The sequence below is a fragment of the Erithacus rubecula genome, assembly GCF_903797595.1.
Source record: "Erithacus rubecula genome assembly, chromosome: 1".
Classification (NCBI taxonomy): Eukaryota; Metazoa; Chordata; class Aves; order Passeriformes; family Muscicapidae; genus Erithacus; species Erithacus rubecula.
This window is the reverse complement of record NC_136658.1, coordinates 76745127-76770497: the sequence shown is the minus strand read 5'-3', so window position 1 is coordinate 76770497 and position 25371 is coordinate 76745127. Positions and strand designations below refer to the sequence as shown.

Here is a 25371-nt window from a genome sequence, read left to right as displayed (position 1 = left end):
CTTAACCAACAGCAATGCAGCTGCAAAAAAACATCCTGCAAAGTAGCAAAACAATCCTATAGTTGCTTGTTGCTCTGGAGATTATCCCCAGTTCTAAGTGGAACTCAGCCACAGCTCTTGTTCCCACTATACCAACCAGTAATCAAAAGTTACAGAGACCCAGTCTGTGCAGCAGAAAATCCCACAGTACAGCTACTTTCTATTTATAAAAAGTAGGGCCAAATTAGGTCTCAATATGGCTATATTAACTCTGATGGTTTTATGAACTAGTTGCTAGTTTTGACAGTTTTAAGGACACTTGATGGAGGACTGGAGAATAACACACAAAGGTCCCACAGACAACCCCCAACAGAGCTGAGAGGTGTGCACATACAACTGATCTATGGGCAGGGATCTCAACATCATCACCTACTCCTCATACCACTATGACAGTTTACAGAGTCATTCCATCTCTTGACAAAATCACTGACCCACTGCTCCAAGTGACCCATCACACCACAAAGACTACATTTGGGTGATGACCTATGCACACAACCCAGCACCAAGGCATATGGAAGCACCTCACTTGGAGGACAAGGAATGTAGAGGTAGAAAGTTTTGGAAAAACTCAGCACTGACTTGCACACTGAGTACACCATATGCAAAAATGACCTTCCACCTTCTGCATATAGACAGTTCTGAGCTTAACATTTCACCAGATTAAAGTCAGGTGAAAGACTATAGAGGAGTGAACCACAGCAAATTATTCTACATACATAACAATCATAGCAGCCATTCTTGAGCTGCAGAGGAATTCTTAAGACCTTTCAACCTCCACAGAGACTGCAAAATCCTGCCTCCCCACACATCAGGACCAGTTGAGTGAGCAACCTCTGAATGCTCAGCACATGCTTCCAAACAACAAGAATGTCTTTTGCAGAAAGATGACAGGCCTTCCACTCAGCTGTATCAGGTTTGTAGCTTGTCTTCATTTTGGCACCTTAACACATTATGTCAAGTTTTGGGTTGTTTTTAGGACTCCTTGGTTCTCCCTATGACAGCCCACAAGGAACAACTCTTTCAAGACCACATGTAGGCAAATAGCCACATATAACACCCTGCACAGATTTAGAAGTTCTGATCAAAGTGCTCCCTGTAGGAATTTGAATTTGTGTTTATGTAGAAAAGAAAAGGTTTATGTAGAGCATAAATAAAACAATCCTAGAAATGCACGAAGATCACATATTATACAAAGTGAGATGTGACAGAAGACCTGTGAGACGGAGCAATTTAAAAGTGTAAGCGTGCCATGACATGGAAAACAGTAAGAGAAAGGGGATATGAAGGAACAAGACTTAAAGGAGATCATAATTTTCAATGTCTATCACTGTCATTCATTCTAGACACTAGTCAAGAAGCAAGTTTGAATGAGTAGAAGAAAAATGTATTCAACACACATATCATAACAAGAGGTCAAAGCAGCTTTCCCAGAAGAGGGAGGAACTATTTAAACCTCCTTTTTCAGAAAAAGTGTAAGATCAGCCTACTGGTGAATGCAGAATCCAAGTCTCTACCATTTTAATCCTGCCAGTGATGTTCAGAACACAAAGCTCTTAAGCTGAATGGTAGCTCTGATCCAGCAGAAAATGAGTTTTCTTCAAGTTCTGAAGTATATCTTTGCAAGTACAGGTATTCCTCACATATTTTCTTGCTTGCCTTTTCTTAGAAGCACTAAGGAGAATTATTAGCACAGAGATAAGATTTTTATTTTTTTAAAAGGATGAGTATAGTACTGCTCTGCATAAGGATATGAACATCCCTTATACACTGCAAAACACAGAGGATTCCATGAAGAATTATTCCTACTGTCTGTGGGCAACTGTGCAAAGGAAAGCCTAAGCCCCAAAACAGTCATTACACCACCACCATGGCTACTTTGCCCAATCGGCAGCCTTGTTTTTAGTGCAAAATATGGTGGTATTTACTCACACAGTTAAAGATCTATAGATCTACACATTTCAAGTACATTAGCAAGCCAACAACTGTATAGCCCACTAGGGCCAGAGCCTCTTCATTTTTCAATTCATGTGAACAAACTTAAAGAGTTTGCTTCTTAGTCTAGCCTCTTGAATCAAATCAGTTTACTCTATTTCCCTCAAGCATAGTTTAAGTTTTATTATAGTGATTTCAAGGGTATGAATAGCAGAGAAATACATTTAAACCTAGCCATTCTTTTCAGTGTAAGGTCAAATTTTTCCAAATATCTAGTATGGATTCAGCTGTGCTCCTATTGAACTTACACATACTCTAAAGTCAGCTTCCACCAACATTAAGCACTTTTGGAAACTCTGATCAGAGTGGTTTTACCAGTTCAGCATCCCACATATTACTACAGCGCCCTAAAGCCCAGAGTCCTCATGAAGGAATTCCCTGCAGTACTAAGAAGCTTGCAGAACAGACTGTTCCTGCCTCTGTAATTTTATATCTGTAGTTTTAACAATGGAAAATACAATATTTAAGCTGGTCCTGTGGGATAGAGCACGAGACCCTGTTGGATCTTATGAAAGGAGTAGTATTACAGTTGGTTTGAGTCTTGTTTCTGAACACAATGCAGCACCACATATTCTTTAGAGGTCTTTGTCTTCTGTACCTTCACACATCAGGGTTTTAGTGAAATTCAAATATTAAACTTCGAAGACAAAAATAAATATTTCAATAAAAGCAAGGAGAATCCTCAAATCCTCTCCTAGGAAAAGTTTTGAGATCTTTAAAACTACCCAATATTTAGAGAAGAAAATTCAGAATAGTAAGGAATGATCAAGATAAGGCTACCAATTTCTTCATAACATTTGACAAACCATTATAAAAAAACAGAAAAGGTAAAATATTTCCTTGCAATTACAACCCGGTGAGCAAGGAATTAAGGAACTTTTCTACAAAGCCAGAAACCTTTACAAACCAGTCACAAGGTTGCAGAAAGACACCAGACCCTTGGCCTCCATCCAGCCTTATGGACCAGCAGGGAATTCCGTATGAGGAAACACTCAGTCACTCCCTAGCAGACAACACACTGTTCCAGGAACTCAGGAAAGGGATATTTGGCACAACAGACAAGTGGTAAGAAAGAAGGACAACTGTGTCAAGAGTCCAGTTGTGCCAGAATGCCTCAGCAGGAAAAAAATGGCATTACTGAAGCCTAATGGAGAATCAGAGTGTCTGACATCTGTGGTTTGGGAAGAAACTTTATTTGCTTAAAGACAGTGGTGATAACACTTATGCTTCCAATACTGTTTTTACAAAAGAGAAGCTTAAAATGAAGGGATGCAATAGTTGGAGGTGGGTTTACAAGCAGAACTTTGCTGTAGTACCTCTGAATTAAAACCTGGTGAACTTCAGCTTTCACACCATCACCCTCAACAGCTTTGCATAGGAAATGAAGAATATTATATTCAATAAAGAAGGCAGGGGAATTTCAGTGAGAAGAAATCAATTGTTCAATTTGGAACTTGACCAGAAAACAGGGGTTAACACACTAGCACTTGTGGAAAGAAAAATATACCAGTACTATGAATTTCTCATGGAACAGAAGGTATTCCAAACCACAGTTTTATCTTTCTTCTAAAATAGCATACGTTCCAGCAGCATAGTTTTTTCTCATGTGCAGTATCTATGGAATGTTTATTTTCCAATGTGGGAAGTATAGTACTAAACATAGCACTGCTGGCTGCTCCTGCTCAGAAACTGAAGAGACCAAAAGCAATTTGGACAAGATACTGAGGTATGGTGAAGAAACAGACACTGATACCATTTGGAACTGTTTGTGAGTATTAACACTCCATTGCTCAAGATACAAATTTCACTCGCATTTGACAAGATGGTTCAAGTAAAATGCTAAGATTTTGGTCACTTAATATTAGGGTCAGAATGAAAAATGGCAAAAAATTAATTTTAAAAATAACAACTAGGGTAAACCTGAAAGACAAACTTATTAAGTTTTTGTCAGGACATGCAGTATTTTTCCTACAAAATTGTTTCCAATGAAAAAGGTTGATTTTATCTGCATTCATGCCTTTCCTCCCACCTTTTCCATATACTTAGTGGTAAGTAAATTTACTAATAAGAATGGTAACAGAAACAGGAAATAGAGGTGAAGCAGAATTTTTCATTCATAATCAGTTAGGAGCATGAGAACTTAGTCGGTCATCCAATATAAATAGAAACTGAACACTAAAACAGATACAGGATATGAACTGACATACACAAATTTAAAACACAATACAAACTTAGTCAATTAGGCTAAGTATTTTTCTTCAATAAACTCAAAGGCAAACATATATTTTGCCAAATTGTGAATAGCAGAGGAAATTGGAACACTGATTCAATTTAGAGATTACTTCATTTGAATTATTTCCTCATCTGAATAAATAAAGCAAAATAATTCTAAGAATAGGAACAGTCACAATAATGGGATGAAGTTAAGCAGTAAGAAATGTTTGGCCACATTGCCTGAATCATTTAAATTCAGGATGTCAGACAGCTAATAGTTACCCAAGGGAAACACGCTTCACCTGTGTCATTTAAAAAACAAACAATACCAGTTAAAACAGTATCTTTAAGTAGTAACAGTAAACAGTAATTTTTCCCCCTTTAAAAGGCTAGCTGTGTATTTGAATGATTTGAACTATGAGAGTGAGGTTCAGGAACTGTCATAGCTCACAACACTGATTAAAAAGAACAGAGTCAAAAAGTCAAAACATGCAGCAGAAACTCACTTTGCCACTCAGAGGACAACATAATTACCAAATTTATAAGACCAAGCTGTCCTGGAGTTTGCCCATATTAGCTTTCCAGCAGAGAACTGGTGACATTTTCCAAGTTTACTTAGCTCTTGCAAAGCAGCCAAAAGGCTTTTAAGAAAAATAATCATAAGAAAGTCCCAGGATTGCTTTACACATCCCTACATACACACTGAACAGTTTAGGTGATCATTTCTAATCATCTGTGAGTATTCTTTATTCAAGAGTGCAGAGAGCACCATGTAATGTTGCAACTCCAAACCTTCCTCCCACTTCAATTATCTACAAGCACTAAAGCTGTCAGAATGTTTCTTCCCTCATGGTTTTCATAGTCATGAGATGAATATTGCTGTCATGAGTTGGCAGGAAGAGAACAAGAGAATGAGCATTGATTATTTAGTAGGTGACAGATGAGGGGAAACACAAGATGTACATACAGGAAAATATAACACATCCATTATTTTCTCTGGGACCAATTATCATTAGAATTGGCTAGCATACTGTTAATCAGAATTGAACTGCAATTTTTTGTCATGAAAATGGGGATCTTATCTAATGAAAGTCAGCAAGACACTTTTTTGATTCAATAAATAAATACACACTGAACCACAGCACAGAATAATCATTTTGTCAAATACTAACACCAGCAACAATATCAGAGTTGGGGGAATAAATATTTAAGAAGTATTCCAGATGTTCATTTTGTCAGCTATGTTATTAATGTCTCCTCCAAATCATGATGGAAGACCAGAAGCACCCCAGCTATGGCTTTACGACTTGAAGTGCTGAGACAACTTTTCTCTTGGCTCCTCATCTCTCCTCTCTCCTTAGCTCATGAAGTGACTAACAATTAGCAACATGTATTCTTCACAAGCTGCTTTTTGCCTTCCCTTCCCCAACTTTCTGCTTTCAATACATGAAAGCTCTTCCCTTTCAATACCCAAGCAGACACACTCTAGTCAAAGGGTATGTTCATTTCAGAACATTTAGTGTCTGTTGTCAGAGTGATGCCTGTGGGCTCATGTCCTCACCCCAGCCTTCCTGTATGCTACATGCAATAGCAACACACCTAGAACAGGGTTTTCCTGTTGCTGGGAGGATGTTTAAAAAACATACATTTTCTCATCTCCTAACTATTATCACTACAGCTCCAATATTGCTCAAGGTACTAAAAGCAGCAGTTTGTGCCACTATCACCTAAAGTCAACTGGTGAGGTTGGGCAGAAGCCCCTCCAGAAGTCAGTGTTCAGATGCTGAGAAACAGCTGCACACACCTTTCACACCTAAAACCAAGCAAAAATCATCCTGATGTAGTAGCCATGACATAGCAAATGCCCTTGTGGAAATAGCAGACAGTCCATAGAAACTGCTGTTGCTAGATTTTCTCAACTTCTGTTCATGCTGCACCACTTTATAGATGCCTGTGCAGAACAGGACATGTGATCTAAGTACAGCAGAAAAGCTGATGGATTGTACAGCAATTGAGACATTTTTATTTATTTTCCTGTTACCTGAAACCCCTGCTGCAATGGCATCAACTCACTGTTCACTCAGCTGAAAAGCTGCAAGATCTAAGTACACATACAGAAAAGAAACATCCCAGCATCATCACCTCGAGCAGTACTGCAGAAACAGGCAGTAATACAAGCAGAAGTAAAAGAGTCTCACTAAGGCAGAGATTCCAACATGGGATGGTCTTATGCTATGCATCTCTCTGGAGATGCTTGTTTTGTTGTGCTTACACCTGTGAATGAAATTAAGCTAAGGATTACTTCTGCTGTCCAGCAATTAATTTTAAGTACCAAAGTACTTATAAACTGCTTAGAATGATTTAATCACTTAAAAGCGGATGGATTGATTCTGTCTAATGGATGTCTTTTTAATATGGCATTAAACCCATACAAAAGCAGAGTCACTGCCACCTGCAAAGAAGTTCTGTTCAACAATAACAAAAAGTTCCCAAAGCATAGTCACAAAAATATGTTTCTGAAACACTGCATTAATTCAACTACAAATACTTCCAATTCAAGGCAGGCTCTTCAGTAGAGAATGAAATATAAATTAAAAATTCTATTGACTTTTTAAAATATTAAATGATTAAATATTAAATGCCATAACACAAGTTATATACTTCTCTGCTACTTTTATATTCAAAGCCAAATGCAGCAACATGCTGTACCTACCAGTTAGTGTATAAATACTAAAAGAATGATAACACTCCATTTTGTCATTAAAAGAATAATCTCACTTCTACCCAAGCCTTAACATTTCGTGTCTCACAAAACATCACTAAAAACAGGTCCATTAAAGGAACATTTGAAAGCCAGAGACGGGCAATCATTAGCTCAGATCTCATAAATGAAGTCATGAGTTCAACTGCCTTCCAAATAACATTTACTTCCACTGAAAAGTAAGTTTTGCTTGCTTTTGACATACTGACATCCCAGTCAAAGTGAGGAAAGATAATAAGATCTGTCAGCCTCTGAAAAAACTTTTAACAAACATGGCTTTTTCTTAAAGAGTTGTTTGATTTTGCTAGCTTTACCAAGTCTCCCGAGGGGTATATTTTTCTCCACTGTGCCAGTGGCCTGCTAGAGACACTGTAACAGTGGAAGACTTAACCCCATCAGAAGATACCATCTCTCCCTCTTAATGCAAAAAGGAGCCAGGTTTACTACAGTTTCATTTTAAGGGATTACCCCTGAGAGTTAAGTTCAACTACAGTTTATGCCTAAAGCCCAGAAAATGAATATACAGTATGCCTTAACTATATTTAAAAAAAATTTTGAATGGCAAATGCAGCTGAAACTCCCCAGAGAAGATGAAAATATTTTAGCAAATTTATGAAATATTAAGCCCCATGAATTTATGCAATGTTGAGAATAGCAAGGCAACTCCTGTGGTTAACTGTGTTTAAACATCATACCACTAAGTTAAAGAGCCACATCCCCCTCCCAATTAACATTCTTGTTTGAGGAATAATTCTAATTTGAAATGTCCTCTTTGTCAATTCCATTTTAAAACTTCTTACTGTGAAGTATAAGTGCACTGCCTTATTTGACACACAAAGTACTATCGAAAACAACCCAGAGCATTAAAAAAAAAAAAAAAATGTTTTTCTTGCTTCGGTATCAAGCACCTGGTAAGTGACTGGAAGGTTCCTGAAAAGCCTTAAAGGTTATTAAAAGCATTCCTCTTTTTCCCTGGGGACTTAAAATTCAATTATTTTCATTCCTCCTTTTAAGATATGAAATTACATCATCTCTTTCCCTTTGATTTATACTTTTAAGTATTTTTTCTGCATTGTTTCTCAATTTGCTAATTCATTAATAAATAAAACTCCTGTTGGTTCCTCTCATGAAATAATTAAAGAGGAAATGTCTGGTATGGCATGTCCACTGGCAAAACAGGACCATTTGTTACATTCAAATAATTACATATATTTTATATGCAATTTTAATAATTTTCAATATATAATTTGTTTCAGCTACATTTGATTTAACTTGTCAAATCTTTGAGAAATAAACTAACAAAGTGCCTTGGAAGGATCTCTGCCAAAGCATTGTGATAGAGTAAAAAACCAGGAGCTTTCTATCTGCTCTGTGTTTGTTAACTTCCCCTCAAACAGAGCACAACACAGGGTCAGTTCCCTTCCCAGGCACTTGGTGCTCTCAAAGCCCAAGGTACCTTGACCTTTTCTCTGGCCCTCTCAATGGCCCTACACTGGGGCCTGTTGCATTCTGAAGATGGTTGCACTTGTGTTAGCTCCCTCTTATAAAACACTTGTCACTCCACAAAACTGCTGTAGAAATGAGACCTCTGCTCTAAGGCTTTGTGCCTTCTTCTTCCAGCTCCCTGCCCAAATTTAAAAATAAATAATCAGCAGCAGAAGAAAAACTGCTGTCATTGAACACTACAGGGAAGAGCCTTCTCCCTCATCTTCATTCACTTCTATTTCATATTCATACAAACTGGCAAAACCTCCTCTGAGCCTCCTTTTCTCTAGGCTGAACACTTTCAGCTCTCAGATTCTCTTGGTATGACAGATGCTCCAGCCCCTTCATCATCTTCATGATCCTACACTGAACTCTCTCCATTAAATCCATTTGCATCTTATGTGGAGGATCCCAGAACTGGACACAACATTCCAGAAGTCACCTCACCAGTGTGGAGAAGGATCACCTCCCTCAACCTTTACCAATGCTCTTTACACTGCAGCCCAGGTATCACCAGCCTTTGCTTTGCCACTGGGGTTCATTGCTGGCTCACAGTCAGCTTGTCCACCAAGATCCTTCTGGACAAAGGTGCTTTCTAGCTCAGCAACCCCCACAGTTTATTGGTGCAAAATGGCTGTAACTCCTTAGGCATAGGACTTTGCACTGCCCCTTCTTGAGCTTCATGAGATTTCACTGCTCAATTCTTCAGCCTATTGAAGTCTCTCAGAAGGGCAGCCAAGCCCTCAGTGTTATCAATCGCTCCTCAGTCCTGTATCATTTGTAAACTTGCTGAGGACATACTCCATCTAATCATCAGGTGGTTAATGAACACATGGAACAGCTCTAGCCCCAGTATCGTGAAGTACAGCAGCCCAGAAAACAAATAGAAATAAACTAGTCAGATAAAAAGCCCAAGGGTTCAGCTATTTCAGGCACATGGACAGCACTGCTTTTGCCATGTGATACTTGCACAAAAGTGCACACATATGAGGTAAGTAAAACTGCAAAAAAAAGTGGTACGAGGTCTCCATACAGTCATTTCCCACAAAGCAGATCTTGCTTCTAGAATGCAAATAAAACTTCCTGCCTGCTTAAAGCAACAATCCTTCTTAGGGTCACAGGTCTCTCCAAATACCAGCAATGAGCACAAACACACACACCCCTCAAAGCCACATAATATTTCAACGTTAAAAATGATGCAGTCTTCCTGCTACACAAAAAATAAAGTAAGCCAGCTTTTGCTTCTCATTTCCTTGGGGCTCTTATTTCCTTTCTTCTGGAGTAGTCATGACATAGCACCATATCTGTGTATGGCTATATCCACAGCAAAGTTTGTTGCTGTTTGTGACTTAGCAAAACAGGCAGTAGTCTAACATTTTAATTGGACAAATTGCATTGTTATCACATGCCCATATAACATATTACTAGAAATCAGTACTTAAATTCATCCAGAGACCTTCTCTAGAGCTGAGCTGAACAGTCACACAAATATTTTGATTGCAAATGACATCCATACCACTCCTTTTCATCAATGTCTACTATAATTGGACAATCAGGCACAATGTTTTCTCACAATCTTTCATCACTTTATAGAAGAGATTTGACTCAGCTGGGACTGACACTGGCAGAAGGAATTGTATTATTTGATGACACAATTTTAATAAAGGATATGCTTCCTCCTCCATAGGAGGAAGAAAGACACTACTAAGCAAGCTGCTCTCCAGCATCCTTAAGTGTGATAGTGTGCATACTAGGAATTTCACAGTCTTCATACCCATCTTGTTACCAAAAACAGTCACAGAATTCCTTACCTGCAACAAATGACTGCTTTACAGGAAAGTGCCAAGTCCAGAAAGCTCCGCCTGACTTCAAATGAAAGGGCATACTTCAGTGTGTGGCCATCAATAATCAGGGCAATATCGTTTTCCTTGCCCAGTGACTCCCCCAGACTGGTACAATGTTGAGTCAGAGAAGCTCTTGTTGCCTGTAGTAACAAAAAGAAAGAAAATGTTTCTTCCTAATACAAGCAAAGTGCCTTCAAAGTAGAGCAAGGTATCTCCAGACTGTAGCACACACTCACCCCAGCTGGCACAGATATGAGATAATGTGTTAACAGTATCTTATGCAAATATACTGACTGGTGTCACAAATCAGCAGAAGCTGCCTCTGCTTGCCTAGGAATGTGTCTTGTTTCAGAGCAGGCTCTAGCTCTTTACCACACAGTGCTGGTTGATGGATGTGCCCAAAGCAGTTGTGACAGAGCCTTCCCAACTGTAGCCCCAAATACATTATCTTTCCTGGGCCATACAGGTGGGAAAGGAATCAGGCCACAAAGGGGAAGGGTGGGGGGAAAGAGGAAAAGTTGCTTTGCAGATCATTTTTCTCACCCCACTCATTAGTATGATAATGAAAACAAACTCACTCTGTTTCACTAGAAAACTAGCCCCAAACTGGAGGCAAACCCACAGATTAAGTTAATGAGTGTGACAGAGAACACAATTCAGCCATTTCAGACACTTCAGACATCTTTTGCACTTTCTTCTTGAAAATAATGACTGCATAATTCTCTGTTTCCCCATTAAAATGTGAGGAATTAGATTTATGACTTCATGGCATGCCTTATTTACACTGCACCTGAAAATCTAACACAAAGTAGATGACTGTGCTTAAACCATTAGAGACCAGTGCTTGGAAAACAAGGGTAAGTCTTCTGGGAAGAAAGCTGTTTTATCTAGTTCAACTCTGCTGTGCAGTGACAACATTCACAGAAACTCCAAGGATGGTATAATGGATACAGTTTGGGTAATGGTATCAATAATAGAATTTTATCGCAAGAGCACTTGCCCCTGGGATCTTGGAGTGCCATTTCTTTACTGCTTCCTCTCAGTCTTGCTTAAACATTTTTCCTGCTCTCAAGTGCAGAATTAACCCCTGTCCTTCTCCTGAATGCACACATGGGATTAAATGCTTCTCTGACTATGTGAAACCAAGGGAGAACTCCCCTGTCCTTATTCCCTGTCTAGCACTTGGGCACTTCAGAGGGAAAAGCCTCATTTTTCACCTGACCCAAAGGAGGCCAGAGCCCAACTACTCCCCCCTACAGAGAGAAAGGAAAATCTGAGGACAAGTTCAGGAGGGTTACTAAATATCCATAATCCATTGCTCAAAAGAAAAAGCCACAGGAAAACTTATAAAAGGTGATATTTCTCATCAGTTGAGATCACTAGTCTCTCCATATCTTATATCATGGCTATGGATAAGCCTCATCTTATTAATGCCCTGGATGACACAGAACTAGTAACACTGTTAATAATAACCCAAAACACTATTAATCAGGGATGACATATCAAGCACTTCATTTTACTAGCACTTTGGAAAACTCCCAATACACTCCTCCATATGCATGGCTAACTTGTAACCTAACAAGTTATACAGTAAAAAAGCATTCATCATTATTTCTGTTTCTTCCAACTACTTAAAATTGCTGTGTTTAAAGAAAAACAAACAAAACAACTATTGCTCCTATAGGCCAGGGTAATTAAGCCAAATAAACCAGACCCCATTCTCACTGGGTATATAATAATGAAGACTTTTTAAGCAAGCAGGGGAACAAACATTTGGAAACCATGGGGAACTACATCCTTGTGTGGGCAACTCATTACTGGTAACTAAAATAAAAATCCTTACTTTGATCCCCAGCTTTTACTCTGTGCTTGATGTTAAGGGATAAGTTTCTTCGAGTCACATCAAGACTAAATCAATCCTTTACTAGAAGCAGCATGATGGAGCAGAAATCAATAGTAATCCTAAGAAACTATCTGGATAAACTCACACCTGTGGAATACCCCTGCCTTTTTTACTGAGTATCCATGAAACTAAATGGCAAGTTTGTTAGGGGTTCTCTCAGAAATAGAATACTAGAAACAAATATAGCAAGCCTTTCACTTAGCCATAATAAACTTGGTTTTCCTTCCCAGCCACAGAGCATCCATCTGCTCTGGGGAAACCCAGAGAGGTGCCTGCCAATCAAACTTTATGGCTCTGGCATATCAATTTCCATCAAATATTAAAAATATACAGCTTTACTTAAAAGTCAGAAGGTGTGAAAACTGAAAAGTTCATCTTTTTAGTAGCCCTGATTCAGTGAGTCATTCTAATAAATATGAACACTTTATAAGCCAGTAGAGGACATGTGCACATGCTTAAGCAGTGATTTGAATCAGAGTAACATTATCAGTTTAGAGCTTTACAAGGGCTTAAAAACTCATTCATAAGACTACCAAGTGTCAGAGAACAAATATGAACAAAAAAAAAGTCAGATTTTAAAAAGTCAACTACAGAGCTCAAACTGAAAAAGCAAAGGAAATCAGGTTTTAATTTATTTTTATTCTACTTTTAGACCTTTGACACAATGGGGGGACTTGTTCCTAAAAATATGAACAATTCTGACATAAATATATTTAAGGGTTAAGGTTATTACAATCTCTGTACTTGAGTAATTTCAAGACATAGTGCTATAATCCATTAAAAAAATCAACAAAAAAAACCCCCCAAAAAAACCAACCCTATCTCACCTGCTCTTCCTGTTTGTTTTCCATTTCCATTTTAACAAGTCGCAAATGCAAACATCCAGCAGAGCATTAACTTGCATTACTGCCTCAAAATAAACTTTCAGATTTTATTGTTCTCTGTGTGCATAGTTTCCATACAGAACATGAAGTAACATTATTAGTTCACTATTACAAATCTTCATAGCAGACTAAATTTGTTGACAGGCAGAAAACAAAAACATCCTGAAGCAGAGTTTGTGTGGTCTTCTCTGGATTTTATGCTCAGGATCTTTAACAAACCTTGTGATAGCGTGCCTGTATATTTTCACTTCCTAAAACCTAAAGAAAAATCCCTGCTGTGTCCAGCTTTATATTTGAACTACCATACTGACAAACATTCTGGGATTTACCAGGTTTTTATCTTGTGGGTGAACATAATGCTTTTCACATGATGCTTAAAGCCAACTGGGAAGTCAATGCAATTAACTTAATCAGAAACTCTGCTGATTTCACCAAAAACGAGCAGACTCCTTATGCTGTAATAAGAAACATTAGGAATGTTGTCCAGGTTATACAATTAGCTCTTAAGCATGTTTTTTTCTATGCACTACGTGCCATTGGATGGTGTTTGTTGCTGCTCTTAGGGGTTTTTTGCTTTGGTTGGGTTGTTTTTGAAGCAGTGCACCATACTGCCCATTCCCTCCCACCAGAGTTTTGCACACTACAACAAGAAATGTTAGTGTGTGAGACAATACAGTATCCAACAGAGAATGACAGTATCAGTTACCTGCCAATAAAAAACAGAACTCAGAAGGACTTGCAATCACCAAGTGCAGAAGACTCCAGCAGGATAATAGCCATTCTCTAATCTTATCCTACAAAAATGCTGATACCCAGAGAAGAATTACACAATTAGATGATAATCAGATCCAAATCTTCTCCTTCCTCCCCTGCACTTCTTCCCTGGAAAGGCTCACAAAGTCACGGAAATGACAGCAGGAGATAGAAAGAATAGAATTTTGTGCAGCCACTACACTCGTGGTTTACTGTAAGTATACAGCCACCCATGGTCCCCAAGGAAAGAGATCTCAAGAAGTCAGTGGCTTGCAGAATCACACCAGAAGGCATCTTTAGCTGAAGAGAGCCACTCACCCCTGGATCTGTGACTTCTGACAGCCATACCCCCATAAGGCCAAAATCAGCCTTACATTCTGGCTGCCCACATTTCATGTACTCTCGGTTGGTTGGAGCATGGTGCTAATAATGTGTTTTCATGTTTTCCATTTCCACCATATTTTCACAAGATCATCATGGATATGATCTTCATATGAGCCATTCACTGTAGAGTTGGACTTGACTATCCTTGTGGGTTCCTTCCAAATCAGAGATTCAGCCTTCTTGAACAGCCATTCCTCCATCTCAGAAGACCTAACATGACCCTCACACAACAAGCTCCAGCAGTAAGAGATATTAAACATACACATTGGTTTAACTATAAGCTCAGTCAATTGCAAATACTATTTGCTTCTGTAGTTTTCTAGAAAGTACTGCTAGCTACAGCAGTTTAAAGGGTTCTCCAAGTTAACTTCTTCCATCATCCTATAATTAATTTCCAAACCACTAGCTCTGATATAAATGAGGTTATATAAATTGCACAATCTGCTACTCACTAGAGTGCACTGAAGTGCCAGCTCAGTTTATTTTACCAATCCAAGAATTTACTTTTTACAGCTGCTGCTTTCCTTCCCATCTGTGGATAATCTGAATCATCAGATGTAACAATTATTTCACTGTACTGAAAAAAGTGGTTTCAATCAAAATACCAGTCACGTCCCCTTCCCCCAATGTTAAGTAAAAAATATTCCAAGGACAACTTATGAATAAGAAAGGAATCCATTGCATAACCCCAATCAAGATAACACTGGCCAATCCTACTCCATGGGAAATTTTCCACTGTATCTTAATTGCAACCTAGAAGCATCGCCATTTCAGGTGAAGTCTTTGACTTCAATCTGCCTGACTGCTGTGCCAGAGAGATCTGTAAAGACATCTGGCACAAGCAAATTTACAGGAGAAGAAGAATAATCCACACAAAAGCAAGAAAAACTAATGTTTAAACCAAAGATGGCAAAACAGAATAGAACTATTTAAAGCAACACCCACTGGGCAGAATAGTCACTGGAAGTGCTTTCCACAATAAAATAGCAGATATGCAAGAGCTAACCTTTAAACCTTTAACCTTGAAACCTGGAAAGAAACACCACTTTCAGAAAAGATCCTCACTTTTGCCAATCTTCCAAGTTTAGTACCAAACTTGAGTAAGTCAGCAAACTATTTCAATTTCTGAAAGCAAACAGGCAACTTCTAAACACCTAATGATAAGGAAGGGTGCAAAGCATATGGCCACAAAGTCTAGTGAAGATTACTTTATGGCAGTAGTGCAGCTACAGGACTTCTTGTCATATTCCTCTGTTCCCTCTCTTTTGTGATTCCTACAATTGATCAATCTTCAGTTGGTTATTTAATTCCTTCTGTGTACTCTAAGAATTAAGCTGGGGATGGAAATACCAATTCAAACATAGCTGTATTTTCTAGGTGAAATGTGTCACCTGCTTACATAAACTGATACAAAAGTCAGGTTTAAGGACCATAAAATGGATATCAAGACATCAGTAAGATTTAAAATAGTTAGTTACTAACATTGGAATATGTATGGCGTAATACAATCAACTCTACAACAACATGGATCTCCAAATTCAACTCACAAAAATTTTCAAAGAAGTATTTGCACACTTTCAACAGTAAGGAAATTATTAAGAGTATCCACAAAACCACTCTGGCTTTCTTCTACTCTTAAAACCATATTACAATGCGAAAAAGAAAACAAAAACCAAAACAAACTTGACAGCAATATGGACATTCATCTTGCTACACAGTGCAACACATGAGGCAGCACATGTGCAACAGAGCAGGCTGTAATCATGAAAATACATCATCTGTAAAGTTCTTATAAGGCCAGAAGTAGAAATAATAGCAGGGAGGTTGTTTTGTTTACTAATTCACTGAAAACTGCACTTTGGAGAGATGACTCTGAAAATTATGTATTTCTGAAACCCAATTTTAAGAGTTGATCCCTTCCTTAGATTTACAGAACAAGAGCATATAAGGACATTGTAGTTGAGAGCCAGGCAAACCTTCAAAAGCCAAAGACTAATTGTGAATCCTTCACTAGTTCGCATTGCAAAATAAATAGTACCAATGTCTCCCAGTTTAGATGAAACCTGAGTACTTTTACAATACAGGATGCACTTCAAATTCAACCTGTACACACAAAACCATTTAGCAAATGGTTCATGGAAGATAGATCCCAGCTGCATACCTTCAATTTACTCTTTCAAGTAGAATCAAAACTAAGAGAAAAACTAACAAACAGGCCCATCAATAGCTGTTGCTCAGTATTACTGCAGTGCTCAGCCTGTGTCACATGCTGATTTAGACACATAAGAACACACAGTGTGACTACTCCGATGACAGCTCACAGCCATTCCTAAAACATGTCTATCAAATGACTGTCACTGATCTGACATGGCAGAACTGCTTATTTAATAACACTATGATTCTACTTGATGAATATGATCTCCTACTGTGCCAAGAAAAACATCATATGGAGGGCTCAGAGATATTAGATGGGTTCAGTCAAATCATTTTCATAGCCTTGAATTTAGCTTCAACCTTCAGTTAGACAAGTAATTTAAAATGTCTTGATACAGAGTCCTTAATCTGCATAGCAAGTCTCAGGTTACCACATATTCAGTCCAAATCTTGCCTTCAGATATAAGATAAACAGATCATACTAGAATTTTTGTATCCAGGGGCTGAAAGCCCAGGTGAATATGCCCATCAATAGCTGTAACAAGTGCCGTAGAGAAAGATTCAAGGATGTTTCCAGTTCTGCAACAAACTTATTATGCAGGAGCCAAGAAACTTGGTTAAATAAAAAAAAAAAAAAAAAATACAGCCTGAAGGAACATCTGTCCTGTCAACTGTACCTCTATCTCCAAGAGTGTTCTACATAGTACCTCCAAGATCAGTTCAAGATCGTGGTAAGGAGGGGCATCAAAGAGCTGACTACTCAAAAAGTACATGGTTAAGTATTCAAGCAAACTTAATGTACTATGTCAGGTGGCTGAACACTAAACTTCAGGCTCTCAGTGAAGAAAAGCAGCATCTATAATACAGAATACATATTAAGTCTCCTCTGCAACTCCAGAGCTGGAGAGGCTTTGGGGCAGTGGGGAGAAGGAGGGATTAATTTGGTGCAAAGAGAGGCTTTTGCCAAATTCAGAAGTAAAATTGACTTGTTCAAGACTTCACTAACTAGTCAATTCCCACCTTGCAGATTAAATAACATGGCAGTGTGTGTGGCCAGAAGTGATGATCCTTGTATCTTAGCCTCTGAAATAAAACCTGGAGTTTTCTGCAGCATTACTTGTTCCTCATTAAAGAGAGAGATGCTGATTATAGCAGTGGCATCTTGAAAATGCCAGTCTTCACTGTAATACTGACTAAAATACTGATTCATTAAAAAATAAAATAAAATAAAATCAAGAAAAGTGACAAAAGTCTCAGCGTTCTCAGACCAAAGGACTGACATCCTAAGTAGTTATCCAGTGCAATACAGTTGCCAAAGGCACCATCTTGAAAGCCATGAGTCTTTTGCAACCCTTCCTGGAGTTCCAAGAAGGCAAAGCTGGCAGCGTAAGAAACAATTGTAGAAACAACTGAAGTCAAAAGGGCAATTCATCAAATGTGATTCAAATACTATGAAAGACAATACCACATTTGTTCAGTTTGACATTTTTTAATATTTCTAACTTTAGCAAGAAGCATGTGTATCCTGGGATGACCAAGGATTTCAGATATTATAATCACAACCCTGTTCTCTTCACACTAAGAACAGCATTTACTTACTTCATTTACTCCAAAACTGCTATGTGTAGGTGATTTTGTCTAATGCTTTCAGTATATGATAGATATTTTACCACAGAACATTTTATGGTGCATATTAGGATTGTTTATATCTCATACCACAGAAAGGCCAAAGAAGAAATGCTTGTTCTGGACACCAAAACATTTGTGTGATTACTAAAATCAACTATACTCTGCCAAGAGGAAGCAGTCTGTTAGTTTTGCTAATATGCTAGAATAATTCAGTGTCTTTACGTTTTGATATTTTAGCTCTATTAAATTCATTCAACAAAATGGACTTTTTATTTCCTTCTACTTTTTCTTTTTGGAATATAATAATCCAGCTTTTTCCTGGAAGCCAACAAAGCAGAAGCCTGCTCTTGTTTAGACCTTCAGGAAGTTACATTTCTATCAAGTAATTTCTCAGAGATAAAAGCCCACTTCTCAATCTGATGGATAAACCTTCAGATCAAGGAGACACCACAACTTTCTGCTTTAGATCACAAAGATACAGGATTCTCTGTTACAACATCTGAACCACAGGCTTCTGTTTTAAGGTGTGAATATGTCAATGCCCTCAAACAGCTGAGGAGAATTCAGCCAAGAAAATAACATCGGTATGTGGAAATACAAGTCAGTCTATAATTTACTCCACACTATCCCCCTAAAGAGGGTATTTTCTCCTTAGGTGACATCACAGGATGTTTAGGGTTGAAAGATCATCTAGTTCCAACCCCATCCCTAGACTAGGTTGCACAGAGTTCCATCCAGCCTGGCTTTAAACACTTCCAGGCATGGGGCATCTAAAGTTTCCCTGGGCAACCTGTTTCAGCATTTCACCACCCTCACAGTAAGTAATTTTTTCTCAACATGTAATCTAAACCCACCCTCTTGCAGTTTGAAACCATTCCCCTTTCTCCTGTCACTATATGTTCCTGTAAACAGTCTCTCTCCAACTTTCTAGCAAGCTCCTCCTTTCAGGTACAGGAAGGCAACAGGAAGGCAATTAGGTCACTCCTAAGTTTCAGGTAGAATGCTTCAAAGATTCAGATCTCTTCTACAGGTACTGACTTTTTCATATATTTATACCTCTATCTGTGTATGGGGTTTTTAATTACACAAAGTGTACATGTATTATCGCTATTATACCACTGTGGTTGATGTAAATAAAATATGGCCATCCTGACTCAATGAGATTACAACTGAGACAAAGAATGGCCAACCAATGCAGCCAGAACTACATTAAATTAGTTTTATCATTGCTAGCAAGTAAGAAATCCATGTTTATTCATGTATAAAAGACTGGACACTAATCACAGCAAAATACAAATGAGATGATAGAGTTCATCTCTCCTTCAGAAGAATCCTATACATAAGGAAGGCATAATATTGAGTAGACTGATTTGTACAAAACAGGATTGCCTCAAGACAATTTTCTCATGGTGCAGTTACCTTTCCAGCACAGACATATGTATGTGTCAAAACTAGTGTTCACTATGACAAAATTATTTCCTATTTTCAAATCACATTACATGTGTAGTCTGGAAAAGAGAAAGTTTTGTTTTTACCCTTTCATGTAAGGTAACATGAATTTGTAAGACATCAAAATAAAGCTGGAAGGACAGAATTTCCCTCTCTAAAGACTAATAAAATTTAAATAGGGCTAGAGAAAGCTATAGCTTCAATTATTTTTAGTCTTCCACTCTTAATTTCCTCTCCAAAATCCCCCTTAAAAAAAAAAAAACAACCCCTATAAGCATCTGTGCAGTTAATAGTCCAGTTGAATGGTAGTGTAAGTAACAGAGGCCATACTGCTGTCAGAGTTCATAGCCAAAGCCATTCCTGTACTTAAGTAAAAGGAAACTGCTTTGAGAATTAAGCCCAACAGCAAACTATAAACTCTTGCTACTCGAGACAGTCCCACACAAACACAAGCCAACCTGTCATATTAGTCTTCCTTTAAAGTGCTTGTGTACTATCAAATCTGTTTCTCCAAGCGAAGCCGAGAAAGTTCTAGAGGCACTGATTAGGACAAGCAAACTCTGTCAAAAAACTGTCTTTTAAGAAGTAGATTGCTTTCAAGCCAAGTTGTTTGCTTAAAGCCCTGGTTTTGATTTAGAAACAATACACATATTGAGCAGAAATATGAGAGAACTCGCAGTTCCTGAAATAGTTCCTGAAATACCCTTTGAGATTTTACTTCTACCCTGACAACATGACAAGTATCACAAGTTACTCACACTCCTTGGAATACGTATTTTTCCCTTTTACCCCGGGCTGACTAGGCAATAAAATAGCACACAAAGGGGTTTCCAGCAGGATCTGATACAAGCTGTACTCCATGACCTTACCTATTCCCCACAGCCTCTCAAAAACAGAGAACATGTACATTCATCGATTGTTTCCATCCAACTGGGATGGCTTTGACTCCTTGAAGAGCTAGGCCAGGCTTCCTGCCCTTTGGCAGCTGCTCAGTGGTAGGCAGGGTACAACAGCCTATCCTGGACACTTCATTCCTGGCCTTTATCCCATCTGTGCCCTCTCAGGACTTCAAATGAAGCAGAGCCTAGCAAGGAGACTGCAAGGCAGCATTCTCCTGCTTGGGTCAGCCCCTTTGGCAAGCAACTGGAAAGAGGCACTCAAGCCTGACCACACTTCTGTTTAAGACAAAACAGCCTGTAAATTGCCCTGCTAGGGCAATGAAGGATATGGAACACACTGAACAAGGAAAACACTGCATGTGCCTGAAGGACAGGTGCTTGGACACTCCCACACCTGGGAAACACAGACTGCCAGAGGAAGAAAGAGAGATCAAAATGCTAGAACAGCAAGGATATAAGGAAACTGTATTTTCCTTCATATACCAAAACTAAAAGTAAGAGCTCCATACCTCTGCATCCAAGCAGAGGACAGTAGCAGGACTAAAAGTGCTACCCTAAGACTACAGTTTTTTAAACCCATAAATTACAGCACATATCAGGGAATGGGGGAAACACTATTGGGTTACACTAGCAAGATGCTAGGAAACATTCCTGCTAGATCATCTTCTCTATCTGAACACTTCTAGATCTGTAGGATCAAATAACTCACTTAACAACTGAAGGAAAGTAATAGGAGAGCTATCCAAAATACGAGCACCGACACCACACATAAATTATAAAAACTAAAGAATTTTGTGTTACAATATCAGAATACCAGAAATCCAGATAGCTATTTATTTGCTCAGCTGATACAAGACCCATAACCAAGCTATCTACAAAGCATTAGATCATTAAATGAGAAAAGCATGACAAAACTATTCAAATGGTTTTATGCATGCCACTCTGTTTAATCTACTTACTAGTTTTTCCTAAAAGATTTGTCACGATGTAAACTCTCCTGTTGCACTTTGATTACAAAATTAGTGTACTTCACAACAATAGCATCAAGTAAATACCTCAAGACTGTGCAACTTAAATGCTTTTGTCAGAGAAAGTCTGAAGATTAGATTTTCTAATAGAGCTCTACCAATATCAATTCATGCTCAATGCTACTTACCTTCAAAACACCAAAAGAAATTAAATCATTCTGTCTTGCAATTTGAGCACAGCAGATTGCAGCGACAAAAAGACAAAAACTGCTGCCTAGAGAGCTTGTGGAAACCCCATCCCCAGACACATTCAATAAAGGCCAGGTTGAATGGGGCCCTGAGCAACCTGATCTAGGGAATGGAACCCCTGCCCATAGTAGAAGGGGTTGAAACTAGATCTTTAAGGTCCCTTCCAACTCACACCATTCTACAGTTATATGAAAAATATGAAAAATAAAAACATCTGAAAAAGCAAGTATAAAGAAGCTTTCTTTGAGCAATTGATTTTAATTTGACTGGCAGCAGATATGTGAGCAATGACAAACTATTTGTGGCACAGATCCAAATCCTCCCTCCTGCCCTCAGGTCCACCCTCAAAACAGGCACAGGGCAGGCAGCTCCTCCAGCCCATCTTTTGCCACATGGCACAAGAAGAGCCAGCAGCAGTATACAGCCTCCCCTCACCTCCTCAGCTCTCTGGAGAAGTGGGGCCTGGGTCTGTGGACCAGCTCCCCACAGGCAGTCCAGAAGTTGACATAAAATTGAGACTTTTTATAGTGAATTTTACTTCAGTTCTAAAGTCAAATTAATTTTTGTGCCTATCTTACAAAATAGGTTTGCTCCTACATCACAGCTTCAACTACTCAGAACAGACTAGGTTCAATGACAGAACAGAATGGCTGGAGGCTCCTGAAGAGCCTGAAGCCTATCTAGAAGGTTTTAAAAATGTGGATATAGCACGACAACATGAAAACATGATAAAACATGAAAAGCTAAGGGTTTATAAGAGATGATGGTACATGGCATCAAGGTCTTTCTAGGTATCAGACTGTAACCTGAGATTACTTTATGCTACTTGTCCCCCTTAAATAACATCACCACCTCAGCACAGGCTATGCCCTTAGGGAAGGGTGATGGGCATGAACAAGCACACATCTCCTGACAGCAGCTTCAGAGAGGCACTGTCTGGCCATGGTCTGGCCTTGCTTCACTCTTAGGTAGTGGTGGGAAAGGAAACAAGCAGGAACAAGGGTAGCTTTGCCACTGGCCTCCTTGAAGATCAAAGGAAGCAAAAGCCTCCACTCAGCTGTTCCCTAGTCATTTTCTTAGCTAGATTATCTGGGAGAAAAAAATAAAAAATAAAGTCTTGAGCATTTCAAGAACTTTCAAGTTACACAGGAATAGAAAAATGGCCTTTTCTAAACACAGACCTAATTAATACTAGGTGAGGTGACATTAAAAGGCTGTTTGCCCTTGTCATCACATCACATGTTTAAGGCAGTTTCTTCACCAGCCATAGTTCAACCAGAACTGAAAATCCAGACAGATTGCAAATCTGAAAGGGGATGCGTGTTCAGTTGACAATTTAGTGTGTTCATACTTTCAAAGCTACACAGGAGACAACAATCCCAGGTAATGTGTTTGAGAGAAAAGGAGGCAAGATTTGCTTGGTTCAGTGACTGAATAGGTCCTTGCATCCAAGATCATTCTGTAAGAGCTGTCCTGATGCCAAACACTAAGGATAGCTTTCAAATAACTTCATACAACTACTTTAATAACCTTGAAGTTCCAATACTGTATATCATCTACAGGAGAGGTCCCAAACAAATAATTACTCATTGAAACAGTATTAATACTATATAATCTTAAGATCATGTAACAATTGGTTTCAGCAAGTTAATACTTTTGATATAAAACAAAATCCATAAAAGCCTTCTCCCAACCAAGTAAAAAAATCTTTACTTGGGGCAATGAATTCTAACAAGAATCAGAAATACCAAAAATAAGCAGCTTTTCAGACTGTATGCAAGATCCCTGAAAGTGAGAGATGCTGAGCCCCCATTTATCCCAGCCTCTCAAGTATCCAGATACTGCATTCCTCCTAAAGCTTATTCCACTAGATGACAAGATGATCATGTACACCTATTAAAAAATTCTGTGCAAATGCACTATTTCAAAAGACAGCATCATAAAGATTTTCAGAGCTCCAATGCCATTGGAGAGAAACACACAGTTAAGGTAACAATATGCACAACTCCCAGACCACTCATTCTTACATCACACAGGCTTTCTGACTACGTGAACTGAAATACCATATGGGAAATAGGGATTTAGCCACAATGACTTTGGACATTGAAATCAGCTAGGGCAGAACACCATCTTTTTGAAGACACCAGCAGAGTGGAACAACAAAGGGTATATCTTTAAACAATATGTAGCAGTAATTATCCTGGGCTTGGCCAGTGGTGGTCTTTGCTGCAAACACATCTGCACTTTGCTGCTTCGAGCTTCCTTCAGGCCCTAGTTAACCTTTGCTCATAAAGCATGATATGTTCCAAAAATGCTTAATGGAAAAGAATAACCAGCCAACTGCACATGTGAACCCAAACTCAAGATTACTGAAACTGCATTATGAGGCAGCAGACATGGTCTTAAAACTACAATGGCCATTTTTACAGCAGACTGTATTCAATGTCTTATTCAATGTCTTATTAGAATTAAAAAAAACCTCGCATGCACAAATGACCAACCAAGCAAAAAAAACTGACAAAACCCCACACCAAACACTTGTCTTCCTATTTTAGTCCGTGTTATTTAGTCTGCTTAGTTCTTAAAATATGCAGTTTACTGTACTTCATATTAACACAAGGCATCTGTTTAGCACACATATGTAAGAAGCTTCCCTACATTAAAAAAAACAAGCCTATCACAGCAATAATGACAGTGTATAAACTAATAGTCAAAACCACGTAAAAAAACAGGCAATTTAGCACAGGCTTCTGTGATGAAAACTACAGGCACTCTAGGACTTCATGTTCACTGATTTAGACAATGCACAGCAGTAAGGTCAGTGGACAAGCAAGGTAACTAATTCCAAGTGCAGAGATTAAGGCAGTCTAAGTAGGAGTGTTTTGTCTCTTACAAAATTAAAAAATCTGCTAGATGCCTGCTTGATACTACATGACTACCATTGTTTTGAATAATACTTACTTAGAGATTTTCCTCTAGGTAACCAACACAAGAAGTTATACTGAAGATCTATGCTCATGGGAGGTAACTCTACTATACTCCTGTGCCGGAACAACCTTTTACTGCCTTCAGCACAGTACCTTAGCACCCAGTAAATTGACAAACAGCAATCATATTTTCTAACACCTACTGCCAGATTATCTCTCTGATTTGCAGATTTCCTTACTAAAGGTTCATGCAGCTCCTGGATGCTGGACAAGCATGAATTAAACAATCTGTCACCAGAACTACTTTATTTGCAATCTCAAGTAGCTAAATAATTCCCACTTCTTAAAAAGCTTCACATACTTCTCACATACAAAAAAAATCCCACCCAACAAACTAAACAACCATCTGCTGGCTTCTCTTCCTCTTAAACCATCACAATGGATTTCTCCACTGTTCTTACTGAACTTCTCAAAAACACACTGTCTACCTGCATTAAAGGTTTCCAAAAAATTGCTAATATCAATTAGTGAACCACAAAGAAAAGTAAGTTTCTTTCAGCTACTCTATACTTTGCCAGACTCCCACAAGTAACCCATTTTATCCCTTCCCCTAGTAAGAGGCTGCTTATTCCTTGTAGCTTTAAAAGCAACAAAACATTGAAATGTACTTGTTGGCAATTGCCACTGTTAGGAATGATTGCATGGTAAAATGCAAACAGAGGTCATAAGGCAGCCTGTACATAGACGTGGGTTTTGTTTGACTTGAAATTCTCTACAATGTATTATAAACTAGGGCTGTACACCACCATTTCCAATAATTATCATTTACAAGTCATC

At 38.6% G+C, this 25371-nt stretch overlaps 1 protein-coding gene across 1 annotated transcript in view; it reads right to left on the bottom strand.

The window, feature by feature from the left end:
- The window catches only part of ATP8A2 (ATPase phospholipid transporting 8A2), a gene marked incomplete at its 5' end in the record, with an annotated part of 312234 nt that overhangs the window by 183237 nt on the left and 103626 nt on the right, over positions 1-25371 (bottom strand). Inside the window, one exon of the mRNA XM_079298009.1 lies at positions 10303-10475. Within this exon, the coding sequence (XP_079154135.1) occupies positions 10303-10475 (173 nt within the window). The remainder of the gene's footprint in view (positions 1-10302; positions 10476-25371) is intronic.